Source organism: Ochotona curzoniae, unplaced genomic scaffold (genome assembly GCF_017591425.1).
Source record: "Ochotona curzoniae isolate NIBS_2020 unplaced genomic scaffold, NIBS_Ocur_1.0 contig_2210, whole genome shotgun sequence".
NCBI lineage: Eukaryota > Metazoa > Chordata > Mammalia > Lagomorpha > Ochotonidae > Ochotona > Ochotona curzoniae.
Genome location: NW_024465369.1, coordinates 47,126,727 through 47,142,744, shown reverse-complemented (window position 1 = coordinate 47,142,744; position 16,018 = coordinate 47,126,727). Strand labels below are relative to the sequence as shown.

At 39.6% G+C, this 16,018-nt stretch overlaps 1 protein-coding gene across 1 annotated transcript in view; it reads right to left on the bottom strand.

The window, feature by feature from the left end:
- Positions 1-16,018, bottom strand: part of ANKAR (ankyrin and armadillo repeat containing) — a 49,158-nt gene that overhangs the window by 2,505 nt on the left and 30,635 nt on the right. Inside the window, exons 14-22 of the mRNA XM_040971850.1 lie at positions 14,776-15,017; positions 13,164-13,317; positions 12,917-13,078; positions 10,630-10,736; positions 8,928-9,050; positions 5,179-5,337; positions 4,485-4,602; positions 1,411-1,520; positions 455-651 (exon numbers count right to left, since the gene is read on the bottom strand). Coding sequence (XP_040827784.1) covers positions 455-651; positions 1,411-1,520; positions 4,485-4,602; positions 5,179-5,337; positions 8,928-9,050; positions 10,630-10,736; positions 12,917-13,078; positions 13,164-13,317; positions 14,776-15,017 — 1,372 coding nt within the window. The remainder of the gene's footprint in view (positions 1-454; positions 652-1,410; positions 1,521-4,484; positions 4,603-5,178; positions 5,338-8,927; positions 9,051-10,629; positions 10,737-12,916; positions 13,079-13,163; positions 13,318-14,775; positions 15,018-16,018) is intronic.

Below are 16,018 nucleotides of genomic sequence, written 5' to 3'. Positions count from 1 at the left end.
GCAGACTTCACGCTAACTTCAACCAGCAGGTCTGAGTTAGCCCCATTTCCACCCAGAGTAGAAGGGCTGGGGTTGGTTTAGTCTTGTATCAAGCCCTGAAGACCTCCTGGTAATGTTTCCAGACTGTCTCAGAATTCTCAAATGAACCCTGTTTACTTAAAAACCGTTTCCTAGATCAGATGTGCAGGTTACTAGTCTCCCAAAAAAATTAACAATCCAGGCTAGACAGGATCTCCGAGACCTGATTTGTTTCCTGGCTGCACCCTCCATTCGGGTAGTGAGTTGGAATGAAAACAGAGTTTGACAACAGATATTAGAAGTTTCCCCTCCAGTATCCAGAGGATATTCTCATATCAAGGCCTAATTCTGTCATACTTTGCTTGGGATTAAACAATCTTAAAAGTCACTTCTGTCAAGGATTTCACAACTGCAACTTCAGTTAAAGGCACAATACCTCAGAGAAGGAAGTCCCACTGTTTGTTGTATTTGAAATTCCTTTAAAAATGCTGGGTTAATATTTGCATCTCTGTTGATGTTATTTGTTAAACGAAGGAACTGATTGGGTTTATTCCTGCACTCCCTCAGTAGGATGCGGAAAGCATTTGCATTGTAAGTTAAGTAGCCAAGGGCACAAGAGCAAGCTGTACGGACCTAAATAAAGAATGAACAAGTTTTGTTTTTTGGTTTTGTTTTTAAGATTTTCTTAAGGTTTCTAATCCAGGGGAAGCAGACGTTGTGGTATAGGTTAAGCCACGTCTTGGTACAACCACATCCCATATCATACATAGCGCCAATTTGAGTCTCAAAACTTCCAATTATGCTTCATACTAATACATGTTGAGATGTAGCAGAAGATGACTCAAGTGTTTGAGACTCTGTCAGCCACGTGAGAGATTGCGATGGGAGTCATGGTTACTGGCTTCAGCCTCACCCAGCCCTCTATATGTCAGGCACTTAGAAGAGTGATTACCAAAGTCTGAGGAGGTAGGGGCAAGAGGATTGAAGCAGGTTGGATAATGAGTACCAAAAAACAAACGGAAGTAGCTAGCTTTAGTGTAGTATAGTTCATAATTATATATTAGATGCTGTACAAAGAACTGAAAGAGAGGAGCTGGTAAGATCCACACTCACAAGAAAATGGAAAGGTAGTTGCCTTGCTTGATCAATTTATGCTGAGTATATGTTCTGCCCAGCCTGGTAAAATTAAAGTATGTGTTGAAATACTGCACCCTACCCCCATAACAATGTACAAATATTACATGTTAATAAAAAGATTAAAAAATACTTATTATTTTTAAAAGGGAATTCGTTTGAGTTAGGAGCATCAGTCAGTTTGTGGAGAAATTATTATACAGAATGAGAAAAACCACAATATTTTTTAGCATATGTTTAGAATTTTTTTTTTTTTACCTCTTCTCGTATTGAGTGCAAATGGTAACAGAGCCGTTGGATTGTTCCTAATGTGGTGAATGCTTCTGGAATACCAGCTCTAGAATGAGCCAGGCTGGCTATTAAATTCCCTACAAATTAAGAAAAAAGAGCCTGTTATTTATATAAATGGATATGCTATGATTTTGTTTATTTGAAAATGGCATTTTAAAAAGGTGATTCTCAAGCCTGCCAATATGTACAGGAGACTGGTCCAATCTGTCCCACATCCCATTCAGCTCTCCCACTTCCCATTCAATGGGCATTGAAACCTAGTTCAACTCACCAGCCCCATTATCCAGCCCAAACACATGCCAGCAGATACCATTCTCTGTCTAGTCATGCCTGCCCCAGTCCTGGTTCTTATGCTCAATAGTCAGAGTAGCAACCCAAGAAGGAGGTGCACACTGTTTCCCTAATGGGCCCACTCCCACTCCTGGAGCTTGCACTCTCCAGGTGGTTCTGCAGTTTAATTTGACAGAATTTGCCTCTCGTGCCAGCATGTGCCAGTTGATGCTGCAGCAAAGCCCAACCAACCCACACTCACTCTGGCTTATGCATGCACCAGTAGGAACAGTCAACCCAGCCAAGCTTTTCCCTGCTCCAGCTCACATGAAGGCAGCTGGCTAGTTGTAGCCCTAACCAATCTGATTTGCCACCATTCCATCTCTCACGCTCATCAGTGGAAGTGGTAATCCAGCAGGGGATTGCCCCACAGAGCCCTTACCGGGTTTTCTTCCTCCTTCCCTGGGTCTGGCATGGCCCACCTCACCTTGGCATTTGCCAGTGGCTCTGTGTGGGTTCCACATGGCTGGGAGATCCAGATACCAGCACCTCTTACCTGACTTACCTGGACTCCACCCACCCCAAGGCAGCAGTAGGCAGGGCCATGGTCCTGAGCACTCCCAGAGCTGTCCAAGATTTGCCCATAGCATGTGGACAGAGAAAATTCTCAGACCTGGGGCTTGGGCAAGCCCAGGATTTACCCACCTTGTGTGAGTGGTAGACAGGGAGCTAGGATCCCTAACAGGAAGCCTGTACTTGCATGGATTCTCCCAGCCATAGTCATGTGAGATTCAGACACCCTTGCCTCTGCCCGGACTTATCTGGACTCCACTCCAGGGTGTTTGTTTGTTTGCTTTTTTAGAGTTTTAAAAGTTATTACTTTAGCAACAGAAGAGGAAGCAAGAACTTTTAATGGAGAATAGCTAAGTGATACATGTAGGAAAACTTGACCCAAGGCAAATGAAATTTCATTCTCTGCAAAATTTATGAGTCTTTCTGGCCTTTCCTGGGAGCCATGTCACCTGGCACACTAAACACATCAATTACTTTACACTGCACCTGTCGCCTGTGCGTCCTGCATTGCCTGGGATACCCCTGACATACACATGACCCTGGAGTTGCATATGAGTCTGGTAACGGAGTACAGAAGAAGTTTAACAATTTTTGAGATTCAATTCTCCTCAGCTTTGGGAAATTAAGATTTGAATGCTAGTATAATACAGAATTGCTTGCACACAAGAGTGTGGAATAAATTTAAACCTACCACAATTATTTCTCATAGAATTACTGTGACAATGTATTAATAATGCTACATAAATGAAAATACATTACAGAACTTGTTTAAGATGTTTTTTTCCCTAGCTAGTTCTCATCAGTAAGTTTTCATTCATTTGATTTTTCCTTCCTTGCTACACAGATAATTCATAAACTTCATTGAAACATAATTCTGTGGGAGGCAAATGAAGTTTACTTTGATGCCTTCAGTGATCCACCTCATTTTTTAAAATACCTTAGTTATTTATCACTATCATTCTGACACTGTTTTATGTTGCTTTCACAGTAATACAGTTAACTACTATTGATCACCCACTAACTCCTGAGTATATCCAGTTACACAATTAGCAGAAAATGTGTCAGGAACTCTGTTGACCTTTGGGGCGGTGGACTATATTATACAGCCATGCAAAGGAACCCTAAATACTAGAAAAATGTGTGCATCTGTCAAGAAGGAAACCAGACAAAGGTATGTCAGAGTAAATATGCCTTTTTGTTATTGGTAGTTCATAGCCGAGAGCTCATTTTATGTTCTACAAAAATGTACTTACAGGTTCAAAAAATAACCCGTTGAAAGGGTTAATTGTAAAGGTGACTGTTCTCCTGGAAGTCTGGGATCTCCAAAAAGACACCTGCATCCAGTTAGGAGCAAAGCACCTGCTTCCAAAAAGACCAGGAGGTAGGCAGGAAATAGGGAGAATCTCAGAGTTTTTGGATTTGTGGGAAAGACAGCTACCTTCGAGGCATGCTATTTTTGTTATTGTCTTCATTGAAGTGATATGATCAGGACCCCAAGCCTATGCTTTCTGTTTTGTGACACTGTTAGCCCCTAATCATGTATTTGCTCACTGTCACGTAGCTTTCAATTTTTTTTTGTTTTAAAGATTTATTTATTGATTTTATTGGAAAGTCAGATATACAGAGGAGGAGAGACAGAGAGGAAGATCTTCCATCCAATGATTCACTCCCCAAGTGAACACAACGGCCGATGCTATGCTGATCTGAAGCCAGGATCCAGGAACTTCTTTCGGGTCTCCCACACGGGTGCAGGATCCCAAAGCTTTGGGCCGTCCTCAACTGCTTTCCCAGGCCACAGGCAGGGAGCTGGATGGGAAGTGGAGCTGCTGGGATTAGAACCGGTGCCCATATGGGATCCTGGCGCGTTCAAGGTGAGGACTTTAGCCGCTAGGCCACTGTGCTGGGCCCATAGCTTTCAATTCTTACAAAACCCCACGATTATTTCATTCGGGGCATTTCTTGCTTATGGCAAGAGATTGCCCCTTGGATTAGACAATAAAATGATCTCACTCGCCTTGGAGTCTTGCTCAGATTCACGGAACCCCAACACTGTTTTCAAAGTTAATATGCCTGTGGTTCCTCATAGACCTACTATGGAGCTCCATGTATCAATATGTGTTCATTATTTCACTTATCAAACTGTGTAACAGGGTAGCAAATCTATGATTTCACTATTGGTTGTTATTATAATTTCTTACCTGTCAAGACAATAGTACTGGGCTGAAGCGAATACAGACTATCAACTAAAATAGTAACACCTCTTGCAGTCAAGGTAATATGATCCACATCTATAATGACTTTTGCTAATACAATAATCTAAAGGAAAATAAACAAAAACCCAGAATCATTAAACATTTTGCACTCAGTTACGACTGTCTTTTTATGTACATCTGAAGAGGATAAAGGTGATATTTGGTGGAAGAAGAAGAGTTAGTGGTGGCAGAGAGAGCTTGTTTCTATCTGATCATAACAGATCATATTATTCCTACAATGTTCACAACTACATCCTGGTAGTATTAGAGAATATTTTTCCTAAAGACCATAGTATATGATATGAAGAAAGAGAAGAAGACTAAAAAGAACAAAGATATGCACAGTTGTTACAGGTTTGAAGAGTTGGTTGACCAACTACACAGACATAGCATGTCTGGCATGCTAACTAGTTTCTTTTTCTAGTTCCTGGTAATATGGAGGCAATGAGGTTGTTATAATCAGATAAAGTATGAAGGCATACACTCCTTGAAACTAGTAAAAATTCTATATAGGTGAGGACATCCACAGGAGAGTTTTTATGTGGCAGAGGGACTGCTACACAAAGCATTTTGTAAATATTTTCCCATATTTTTGCAATGTTCAAGTTTTCACTAAGCAGACATTACTGACTTTGAATACCTGAAATGCTGCCATTGCCCTCTCAGTTTCCACTGTTGATTGAAGAAAAGGTTCAAAAATGGAAATGGTCATTGTTCCACTTTCCAATATTAAGTACTGTTGAAAGCGATTATTGAAGGCAAAAAGGCTTAATGCATGGCCTGCTCTTAGGCGAATATCCTGGAAACAAGAGAACCATGTATCATTTTTAACATACTTCTTTTATCATATTACTCAGTTTGAGAACTTTTGAATTCCTGAGCATTAAATTATATTGCATTCTATCACTGGCTGTAAAATATAACATTGCTAGTACATAAGAAAATAAAGAGTTATTCCAGAATGTTATTAGAGTGATAAAATGGAGCACTAGATTTTAATGACAGGGAGAAAGGAGAAAATATTTTAACAGTTGATTATTGATCATATTGGGAAATACCTACAAAAAGCTCAGCATTTTCATTTAGTTCTCATTGCTTTTAAAGATTTATTTGTTTATTTTTTTATTGGAAAGTCAAATATACAGAAAGAAGGAGAGACAGAGAAAGGCCTTCTGTCCGCTGGTTCACTCCTCAAGTGGCTGCAAGGGCGGGAACTGAACCAATCCAAAGCCAGGAACCAGGAGCTTCTCCCAGGTCTCCCATGTGGGTGCAGGATCCCAAATCTTTGGCCTGTCCTCGACTGCTTTCCCAGGCCACAAATAGTGAGCTGGATGGGAGGCGGGATGGCAAGGACATGAACTAGCTCCCATATGGGATCCCAACATGTGTGAGATGAGGACTTTAGCTACTAGGCTAGCACGCCAGGACCTAGTTCTCATTTTTTTAATTGTATTTTTACTTCAACATTCCAAAGTAGAAATGATAAATTAAAATTTCAATTATTTAGCATGGTATGCATTATACAATTATCATAATAATGTAGATTATCGGCATATTTTAAAATAGTACACTTGGGTCTGGAATAGATAAGTGTAGTTCAGTGGCTCCAAAATCTGGATTTGCTGGTTTAATTTTTATTTCATTCCTATCATTACTCATAAGACATTTATGTACTCAGTAATACATTTAGTTATTAAACATCCCTCTCATTTCTACAAGAAGTCTCCCAGTATAGGTTTAATTAAGGACTACACTAGCTTAGTACTTTCTCTTCAGCCCCAAGATTACCAACAGGCTTTTTTGGGGCAAGTACTAAGAGAGAAACTTAGTAAGCGTTTAGGAAACCGTAGAAAACGTTTACTCTACCTTTGTGACGTGGTCACCTGGCCAAAAGCAGACAAAAATTTTTGGCTAAAACAGACAAATCCTTCAGTTTATTTTTTAAAGCCTCTAGTTCTCTAATATTCCCTACATGTAATGGAACAGATATACAAGAATTTACTTCATATGATTCCACTATGGATTCAGAATGAAACAGGTAGTAACAGACTGGGAGGGAGAGAAAATTAGAATGGAATATATACGTATGGAAAAAGAAAGACAAAATTCAGATGTGAGGATGAGGGTGTCGAGGGTAAACCTTGAAAGGCACGGAGTACAGGGCATGAAACTGCCTGGGACGGTCGGTCAGACATGAATTTGGTATCCTCAGGTTGTTATCCCTCATGTTTCTTTCAGCAGCATTTCTCTTTTCATCTCGTAAAATTTAAAATTTTTAAAAATGAATGTGACTTTATCCCTCTCAGCCAGTCTGTTTTTATCCCTGAAAAATCTCCTAGAGCTGAGGGAAATAGAACTGACAGTTTTCGTCCCTGAGTGCCTAAGGCACTGCAGGTAAAAACTCCCATTTTTCCAGAGCAGTAGTATTTCAAAGGGTAGGCCAAGGACTGGTGACAGAGGCACAAAATCACGGAGAACGGAAATTAGAAAGTGAGAAGAAAACATTTAATGGGGATTACCCTTCCTGAACATTGAATATTAGTTAGTCAATATGAAAGAAAAAGGATAATTTATTAAAAATCAGATTAACCCATATGTCACTTAGATTTTTTTTAAAGAGTTATTTTATTTTTACTTGAAAGGGTTAGAGAGAGAGAGAGGGAAAAACAGAGAGAAATCTTCCATCTGCTGGTTCATTTCCCAAATGGCCACAATAAGCAGTGCTGAATTGGTTGGAAGCTGAAAACCAGGAGCTTCTTCTGGGTCTCCTATGTGGATGCAAGGGCTCAAGGCTGGGGCCAACTTCCTCTGCTTTCCAGGCCATAAGGAGGGAGCCAAGTCAGACATGGAACAGCTGGGACTCAAATCAGCACACTTGGGGGGATGCCTGAGCTGCAGGGGGAGGATTAGTGTGCTATACCACCTGGCTATCCCTTCCACTTAATTTACACATCATTGGATGCCAGAACAAAAGTCTAATGCAAAACAGATTATTTGCATAATTTCAAGGTGTATCACCTTAAGATACCTGTTAGCTAAAAAAAGAAAAAAAAATTGTGCTTTTACAGTGCAGAAACATGACAGGCAGTAGTTTAATCAAATAATCTAAGTTTACACTGCCAGCAATATTACTTATCAACATTAGTTACCCTGGATGTGACGCCACTAGGAAGATGAATGAAGACGACCAAATCACTACTGTAACATCCTTGTCAAAATACACAACCTCAACTTAGTCACAAGGAAAACATTAACAAAGTCAAATTGAGGGACCATCTCTAAAATAAATGGCATGGATCTGAGATTCACAAACCTGACACTAAAACCATGAAAAGCACATGCAGTGAGGCATCCTGGGTTAGGTTCAGAGAAAGAAAATGGAAATTGATGAAAAAAACTGGCAAAAATTAAATAAATCTGCAGGTATTTAATGCTACTGTATCAATGTTACTGTTCTGGTTGGCAAATGAAAAATATACCAGAGGGGCTGGTGTTGTGGCTCTACTCTACCAGCAAGCACCAGCATCCCATATGGGTGCTGGTTCGTGTCCCAGCTGCTTCACTTCCCATCCAGCTCTCTGCTAAATGGCCTGGAAAAGCAGCGGAGAATGGCCCAATGCCTTGGGATCTGGTACCCATGTGGGATACCTAGAAGAAGTTCCTGGCTGCTGGTTTTGGACTGGCCTTAGCTCTGGCTGCTGCGCCATTTGACACTTTAAAAAAGACAGTTTCAGAAGCATTGCTTCAGAGCAATGGGTAAGAACTGATGGCTCAAGATGGAAGGAGCATAAAATTAGGTGAAAGGTTAGACCCAGGACAGAAGAAGTTTGTTTTTAAGCACATTGCCAAACATTAAAATAGCAAAATTTTTTTAAAGATTTATTTTATCTTTATTGGAAAGTCAAATATACAAAGAGGAAGAGAGGAGGAGAGGCAGAGAGGAAGCTTCTGTCCGATGATTCACTCCCCAAGTGGCCACAACAGCTGAAGCTAAACCAATCTGAAGCCAGGAGCCCAGAGCCTCTTCCGAGTCTCCCACGTGGGTGCAGGGTCCAAGGCTTTGGGCTGTCCTTGACTGCTTTCCCAGGCCACAAGTAGGGAGCTGAATGGGAAGCAAGGCCACCAGGATTAGAACTGGCACCAATATGGGATCCTGGCTCATGCAAGGCAAGGCTTTAGCCACTAGGCTACCAAGCTGGGCCCAAAAACAGTATTTTAAAGATGAAATGTTAACAAGTATGAAAAATACAGAGCTGAATTATCACATCATTACTGTCAAATGAGTTACAAAGAGATATTTTACATTTCTTTTATAAGACATTTTGAATGTTGCCATGATCCAAAAAATTTTTTTTGCTAATGAGATCTAATATTTTGAAAAGACATTACCTTATCTGTTGAGTGAAGAAGATAAAGGACATCAGAATATTTAAATCCTTCTTTCTCTTGTAATTCATTCTGCAGTGCCTCATTCCCTAGAACAATGCATGCCAACGAAAATGCTACTTCCACCTAAGTGTGTAATTTTTAGAAATTATTTTTCACTCATACTTAATCAAATCACATTATTTCATAATAGATACATTTATGTAGGATACCTTTGAGAAAGATACTATAAAATTTGCTTAAATGTGATTCTTTGAGTCTAATTCCCTGACTAGAATTGAAAGAGCGGAACTTGCAGCTCCCTCAGGAATGTCTCCGGTAGTCTGCCGCAGCTGGGAGAACGTTCCTGTCTTACGTGGGAGACAACACAGAGGTGCAGGGGAGGCCACGTGGGCAAAGAGAGGGGGCTGGAGCCAAGGGTGCGTGTTGTGTGAGGAGGGCTAGGCCACCTGCACAGTCATATCATTTCTGCATCTAATTCTTAAAATTTTCCTGGAATGACTTAAAAGCTAATTTTTAAAAAAGATTTATTTATTTTTATTGGGAGGATGGATAAACAGAGAGGAGGAGAGACAGAGAAAGATCTTCCGTCCAATGAATCACTTCCCAAGTAGCCACTGTGGCTGGAGCTGAGCCAATCTGAAGCCAGGAGCCCAGAGCCTCTTCTGGGTCTCCCATGCAGGTGCAGGGTCCCAAAGCTCTGGGTCGTCCTCGCCTGCTTTCCCAGGCCATGGGCAGGGAGCTGGATGGGAAGTGGGCTGCTGGGATTAGAACAGATGCCCATATGGGATCCCGGTGTACAAGGCAAGGACTTTAACCACTATACTATTATGCTGGGTCCAAAAACTAAATTTCATGTAAGTTATTGATCACTGAGCTGTAAGCTTTAGTTTTAAAACTATTCTAGAGTGTTCATCTACAATAGACATTTCATGACAGCTTGGAACTCAGTGAACAATAGCTAAAATTTAGTTTAACACAGTTTTTTAAAAACTCCTTTTAACTCTAATTCTGGAGTCATTTAATATGTAGAAGCCCATCAGAAAGATGATTCTTTTATATTACTGGAGTTTAACAGATATGTTTTAAATGGTGCTCAGTGCATTCCTAAAATTATTTAGGAATCTGAAAAGTATGATTATGAAGTTAAGCTACTAGAGTAAGTATGAAGTTAAGTTACTAGAGTAAGTGAAACAGTGAATGACTTGGGCCCAGCACAGTGGCCTAATGGCTAAAGTCCTCACCTTGAAAGCACTGGGATCCCATATAGGCTTCGGTCCTAATCCCGGCAGCTCCACTTCCCATCCAGCTCCCTGCTTGTGGCCTGGGAAAGCAGTTGAGGATGGCCCAAAGCCTTGGGACCCTGCACCCATGTGGGAGACCTGGAAGAAGTTCCTAGCTCCTGGCTTCAGATCAGTGTAGCACTGGTTGTTGCGCTCGCTTGGGGAGTGAGTCATTGGATGGAAGATCTTTCACTCTGTCTCTCCTCCTCTCTGTATATCTGATTTTCCAATAAAAATATAATAAATCTTTTTAAAAAAAGAGTGAATGACTCTTCAATAACTCATAGAAAATCTTTTCAGTGTTGAACCATGAGAAAAGCAAAAAGAAATTAAAGAATCATTGCGTCTGTGCAAGTTCTTAAAGAGGTATTATGTTGTTTAATTTCTACTATATATAAAAAAATGTAAACCTTTACATGTACCTTGATGTTAGGAGACGGGTGATTTCTTAGCAGTTGGATGAGCACAGGAAGTGCGTTCTCCTCCACAACAAACTGCTGACTCACAGGGTTGTTTGTGTTGGCTACACCTGTCAAAAAAGTGCACATGTCCACAAGGTAATATGCCTTCCACCCTGTAAACGACACACGTGGCTGGATATTTCTGCTTGACAAAGTATTATATAATAATATGGTCAAGAAATTACTAATAAAATGTTATATAGATACCATCTTAATAGATCTGAATTAATTTTTCTAAAATACTAAGTGAATAACTAGGGGATTATTTCTCAGAATTGTGGATAGCTTTCTAATAGACACAGTCAAATTATAAATGCTGTGTCATCAAGAAATAATAATAGAAGCTACCATTATTGAAGAAATGCTATATATTAGGAACATAAGTTTTTATTTGCTTTTGTTTTCCATGAAAAGTTTATTTCTATGTAAAAGGACAGAGTAAATCACTAAGTTAAAATTTCTAGATTCCATAAATTTACTAAAAAGATCATCCAAATCTTCCCCTTTATACTCTAATATTTTTAATTGCAGGACTAGTCTCAATAGAGGAACTCAAGTGATCTCTGGCTGGTAGACAAATACAGCTTTCATTCTGCTCTTTTGTCAAGAATGCCATAATGCATATCCAGTGAGTTTGTATAACTAAAAACACACATATTTTTAAGATTTATTTATTTTTGTTGGAAAGGCAGACATACAGAAAGGAGGAGGCACAGAGAGGAAGATCTTCCATCTGATGGTTCACTCCCCAAGTGGCCGCAATGGCTGGAGCTGAGCCAGTTCGAAGCCAGGAGCCAGGAGCTCTTTCAGAACTCCCACGTGGGTGCAGGGTCCCAAAGCTTTGGGCTGTCCTTGACTGCTTTCCCAGGCCACAAGCAGGGAGCTGGATGGGAAGTGGAGCTGCCAGGATTAAAACAGGCGCCCATATGGGATCCCAGTGTGTTCAAGGCGAGGACTTTAACCCCTATGCTATCGTGCTGGCCCCAAATAAAAATATTTTAAAAATGAGTCTCTCAGGGAACAATTTAGTGACACTACCAAAATATTACTATCTGGGGACTTGGGAACGAACTGGGGACAATGGAAAGAAAAGAGAACACTTTCCAACCCTGCTCTGCTCTCACATCTCAGAATGGTGTGGACAACTTTAAACTAGTAAGAAGTACATTGTGTGTGGTTGGGAAGGGACTTTATATATAATCATTTATAAGAATTTTGGGGATTGCCTATAGTTAGCAGCAGCCTACAGCTAAGGAAGGAAATGCCAGTGTCTTGAACACATTGTCTTGGAGTATCTGGTGAGTATCTGCTAGTAGCTTACTGCAAGAAAGGAGGAAAATATTGGAACCAATGCCCAGGTACTTCATTCAGCAGGACTATTTTTGAGGAAACAGAAGGATCTAGAAAGAATGATTAATTTTCTCCCTCCATTTGGAAGCAGCATTCTATAATCTGCCACCTGAATTTATGAGATCCAAAGTAAACGCGATTGTTAATATTTGGTAGGGTTTTTTTTAAAACTGGCAATTCCACAACATCACTAAGGTACTGCAACAACAATTGCATTGCAATGAAAAGCCCCTTTATAAACAAAGAATCACTACAAAAAGAGACTAGAATTGAAAATTTTATGCTCCCTATTGGAAACTCTTTCTTAAATTCAAAAACACAATTTATATTTTCCTCTGAGACTGAAAAACTGATATTCATTTAAAATAAAATTAACAGAGGCCATCTTTTTTTTGTTTTTAGCCAGAGTTTAAGAACAAACCAAAAAGAAAATTCTTAATTACTCCATTTTTACTCACCAAAGTTTTGGAGACAAAAAATTATTCTAGGGCCTGGCACAGTATTCTATTGACTAAAGTCCTTGCCTTGCATGCGCTGGGATCCCATATGGGCACTGGTTCTAATCCTGGCGGCCCTGCTTCTCATCCAGCTCTCTGCTTGTGATGAGAAAGTAGTCAAGAATGGCCCAAAGCTTTGGGACTCTGCACCTGCCTGGGCGAGACTCGGAGGAAGCTCCTGGCTCCTGGCTTCAGATTGGCTCAGCTCCAGCCATAGTGGCCGCCTGGGGAGTGAATCAATGGACGGAAAATCTTCCTGTCTCTTCTTCTCTCTGTGTATCTGACCTTCCAATAAAAATAAAATTTTAAAAAAATATATATTCCAAAAGGGGTAACAGAGAGAAAAAATTTGACTTCTCTTTCTCATAGATATGTAAGGACTTGAGAATAAGCATACACACCAATGCAGATGGAGCCCACTGCCCTGATGACACTGAGAAGGGTGCCTTCAGTCAATCTATTAATTTTTAATAGGCGAACCAATGGTGCAATCCCATTCCCTTCACATATTTGATTTTGATGCATCCTGCTGTCCTTACTTAGAGCGATCACTGCTTCACCTCCTGGTAAAGAAAAGTAACAGACATATATGACACATCAGTACCTTGTTCTCCATTATGTAGATTAACGTATGAAAATACGACTTACCAACATACTGCATTTTAGCTGATGATGACAAAAGCATACTTATTATAAGGTTGTAGCCGATCTGTTCTGCCATATGTTTTTGTTGTTTCAGTGATTGTCCTGCCAAGGCCCACAGCGTCATTGCCCCTTGTTCTTTAACATCAATTTGAAAGGCCTATTTAAAGAAAAGGGGCCATTCGTTCGGTGAACATTTATGGAACACTCTAATAATGGACATTTTACAAAATGTTCATTCCAAAAGTTGTTTTAGTTTGACAAATATTTACCTGACACTATTTACATGACAAACTTCACAGTAGAATAACCATGTAAGAAAAATCACCAGGGGGACACTATTTGGTAGCCTAGCACCTAAATCTTTCCTTGTACACACTGGGATCCCATGTGGGTGCCAGTTCATGTTCCATCTGCTCCACTTCTCATCCAGCTCCCTGCTGGTGTCCTGGGAAAGCAGCAGAGGATGGCCCAGAGCCTTGGGACTCTGCACCCATGTGGGAGACCAGGCTCCTGCTTCAGATTAGCTTAGCTCTGGTAACTGAGACTACTTGAGGAATGAACCATCAGAAGGAAGATCTTTCTCTCTGTATCTCCTTCCCTCTATAAATCTGTCTTTCCAATAAAAATCATTAATCTATAAACATATATATAAATAAAATAAATAAGAAGAAAGGTTTAAGAAATGACAAAGAACCAATGCAAAGGCTCGACTAGCTTACCCTCCATCTCCAAGTGCAGCATCTCATACAAAAACATCCATGTCCCAGTTGTTTCAATTCTGACCCAGCTCCCTGCGTATGGCTTGGGAAAGCAGCAGAGAATGTTCCAAAGCCCTGGGACCCTGCATTCATGTGGGTGACCAAGAAGAAGCTCCTGGCTCCTGGCTTGGGATAGGCTCAGCTTTGGCCAATTCAGCCACTTGGGGAGTGAATCAGTAGATGAAAGATGTTTCTGACTCCCTTTCTCACTTAAATATGCCTTTCCAATAAAAATAAGTCTTTAATAAAAAAAGAAATGAAGAAAGAAATAAGAAACCTTATTGAAGCAAACAATGCTATTGTATGACCTATAAGTCAGTGAATAAGACAAAAACTTTTTTGAAGAATTTAAAATAAAAACAGCATGCAGTAATATGTTATTTAACTTCATGTTGTTATAAAATTTTTCTATTTTTCTCCCTGTTGTGGATTTTTGTTTTTTCATTAAGTGGAGCAGATGGAACATGAACTGGCACCCACATGGGATCCCAGTGTGTACAAGAGGATGTATAGTAACTGTGTAATAGAGACTATCATATCCAGATGTGAGGATACAATGCAGTGTGCATCTCTACTTCCAAATCACAGATGGACTCCCAATGAAACAGTCAACTGATTCTTGACAAGAGGATGCTGGACTCTCTGCAGGATACATTTAGATAGCAGAATGATGGAATTGTGATGGTTGTTTAAGGATTATACTATCAACATAGGGGAAGTCAGTGGGAGAGAGAGGATTAAGGAAGGGAATAGGAGAAATCCTGGAGCCTATGGAACTGCATCATAAAATAATAAAATAAATTTTGATAAAAGAAAAAAATAAAAAAGAAAATGACCAGAAATCACGTAATATTTACCTTTAGGAGTTTTAGAAGGTATTTTGTTAATTTTCTTTCCAGGAATGCTTTCTGTATATGAGGGTTAAAACTTGCCAATGATTCCACAGCCTCTGCACCTTTCACTTGGACACTAAGTTGTGTCCCTTTAAAAAGAGCAACCAGAGGATTGATGGCGCCTTCTGCAACTATAGCATTCTGAATGTCCTTATTGTCACGCCCAACCTCGGCAATTGTAGCAGAAGACACGGCTTTCAACACATCTTCAAATGAATTTAAGAACAATATAGATACTCTTTTACATGTTATAATAGCAAAAACAGCATATCACTAGTTCACCATATAATAAAATTGGGTTTGTAGAAAATGCACAGAATCATCCAGAATCATCATCCAAGCACAAATGTTTCAATGTCACCCTTATCTTATGAAGCTGGGTTTATTTAATTAGAGACTAGAGTTAACCCTGCAGAGGTAATATTCTGCATTTTATTCACCAATACAACCTTGCCCATTTATGATCATTATCTTCTAGATATTTCATTAATGTATCATGTTTTCTTTGCCATCCATACTTTGAAAATACATGCTCTTTCCAACTTTTCACTGGTTTAAAGTTTCAAGAGAAATGCTGTTGACATATAAAGTATTTCCTACTTATATGTTTCCTTTTTCTTTTTCTCTTCTTTTCCTTTAAAAGAGAGTCTCGGGAATTACTGGAATAACTTAGCACACGACAATCAATTTATTTTCAAGAATAATAATAGTAATAATAATCCCACAATCTGAGTTTAACAGTACCAATGTTACTATGGCTCTTTGGATAGCCATGTGATCACCTTAAGTACTCAAACTGTGCTAACTGGACAGACAAAAATGTCTTTATTTTCTAGTTTTAACTAGAATTTTTCCTATATGCTTAGTTACCAGTTGTATCTGTTCTTTGTAAAACATACAGAAAAAAATGAGTTTCTGTATCCTTTCATTTGGATTTACAGATTTTGATATAGTATCAAACTGGTTTGATCTATTTATCTATTCTAGATCAATAAATGTAACCATATCTCTGTCTTTATTTATCTATTTATATATGTTTGTTTTCTAACCAACAGAGAACAGAGACACAGAGATAAACTCATATGCCAGGTCACTCCCAGATATTTGTGGCAGCTCTAGGACAGTTGAAGCTGAGATTGTGCTGTGACTTGCATTATAGCTACAAATCACTAGTCTGAGTACTCTTCACATATGAAGACATCTACTG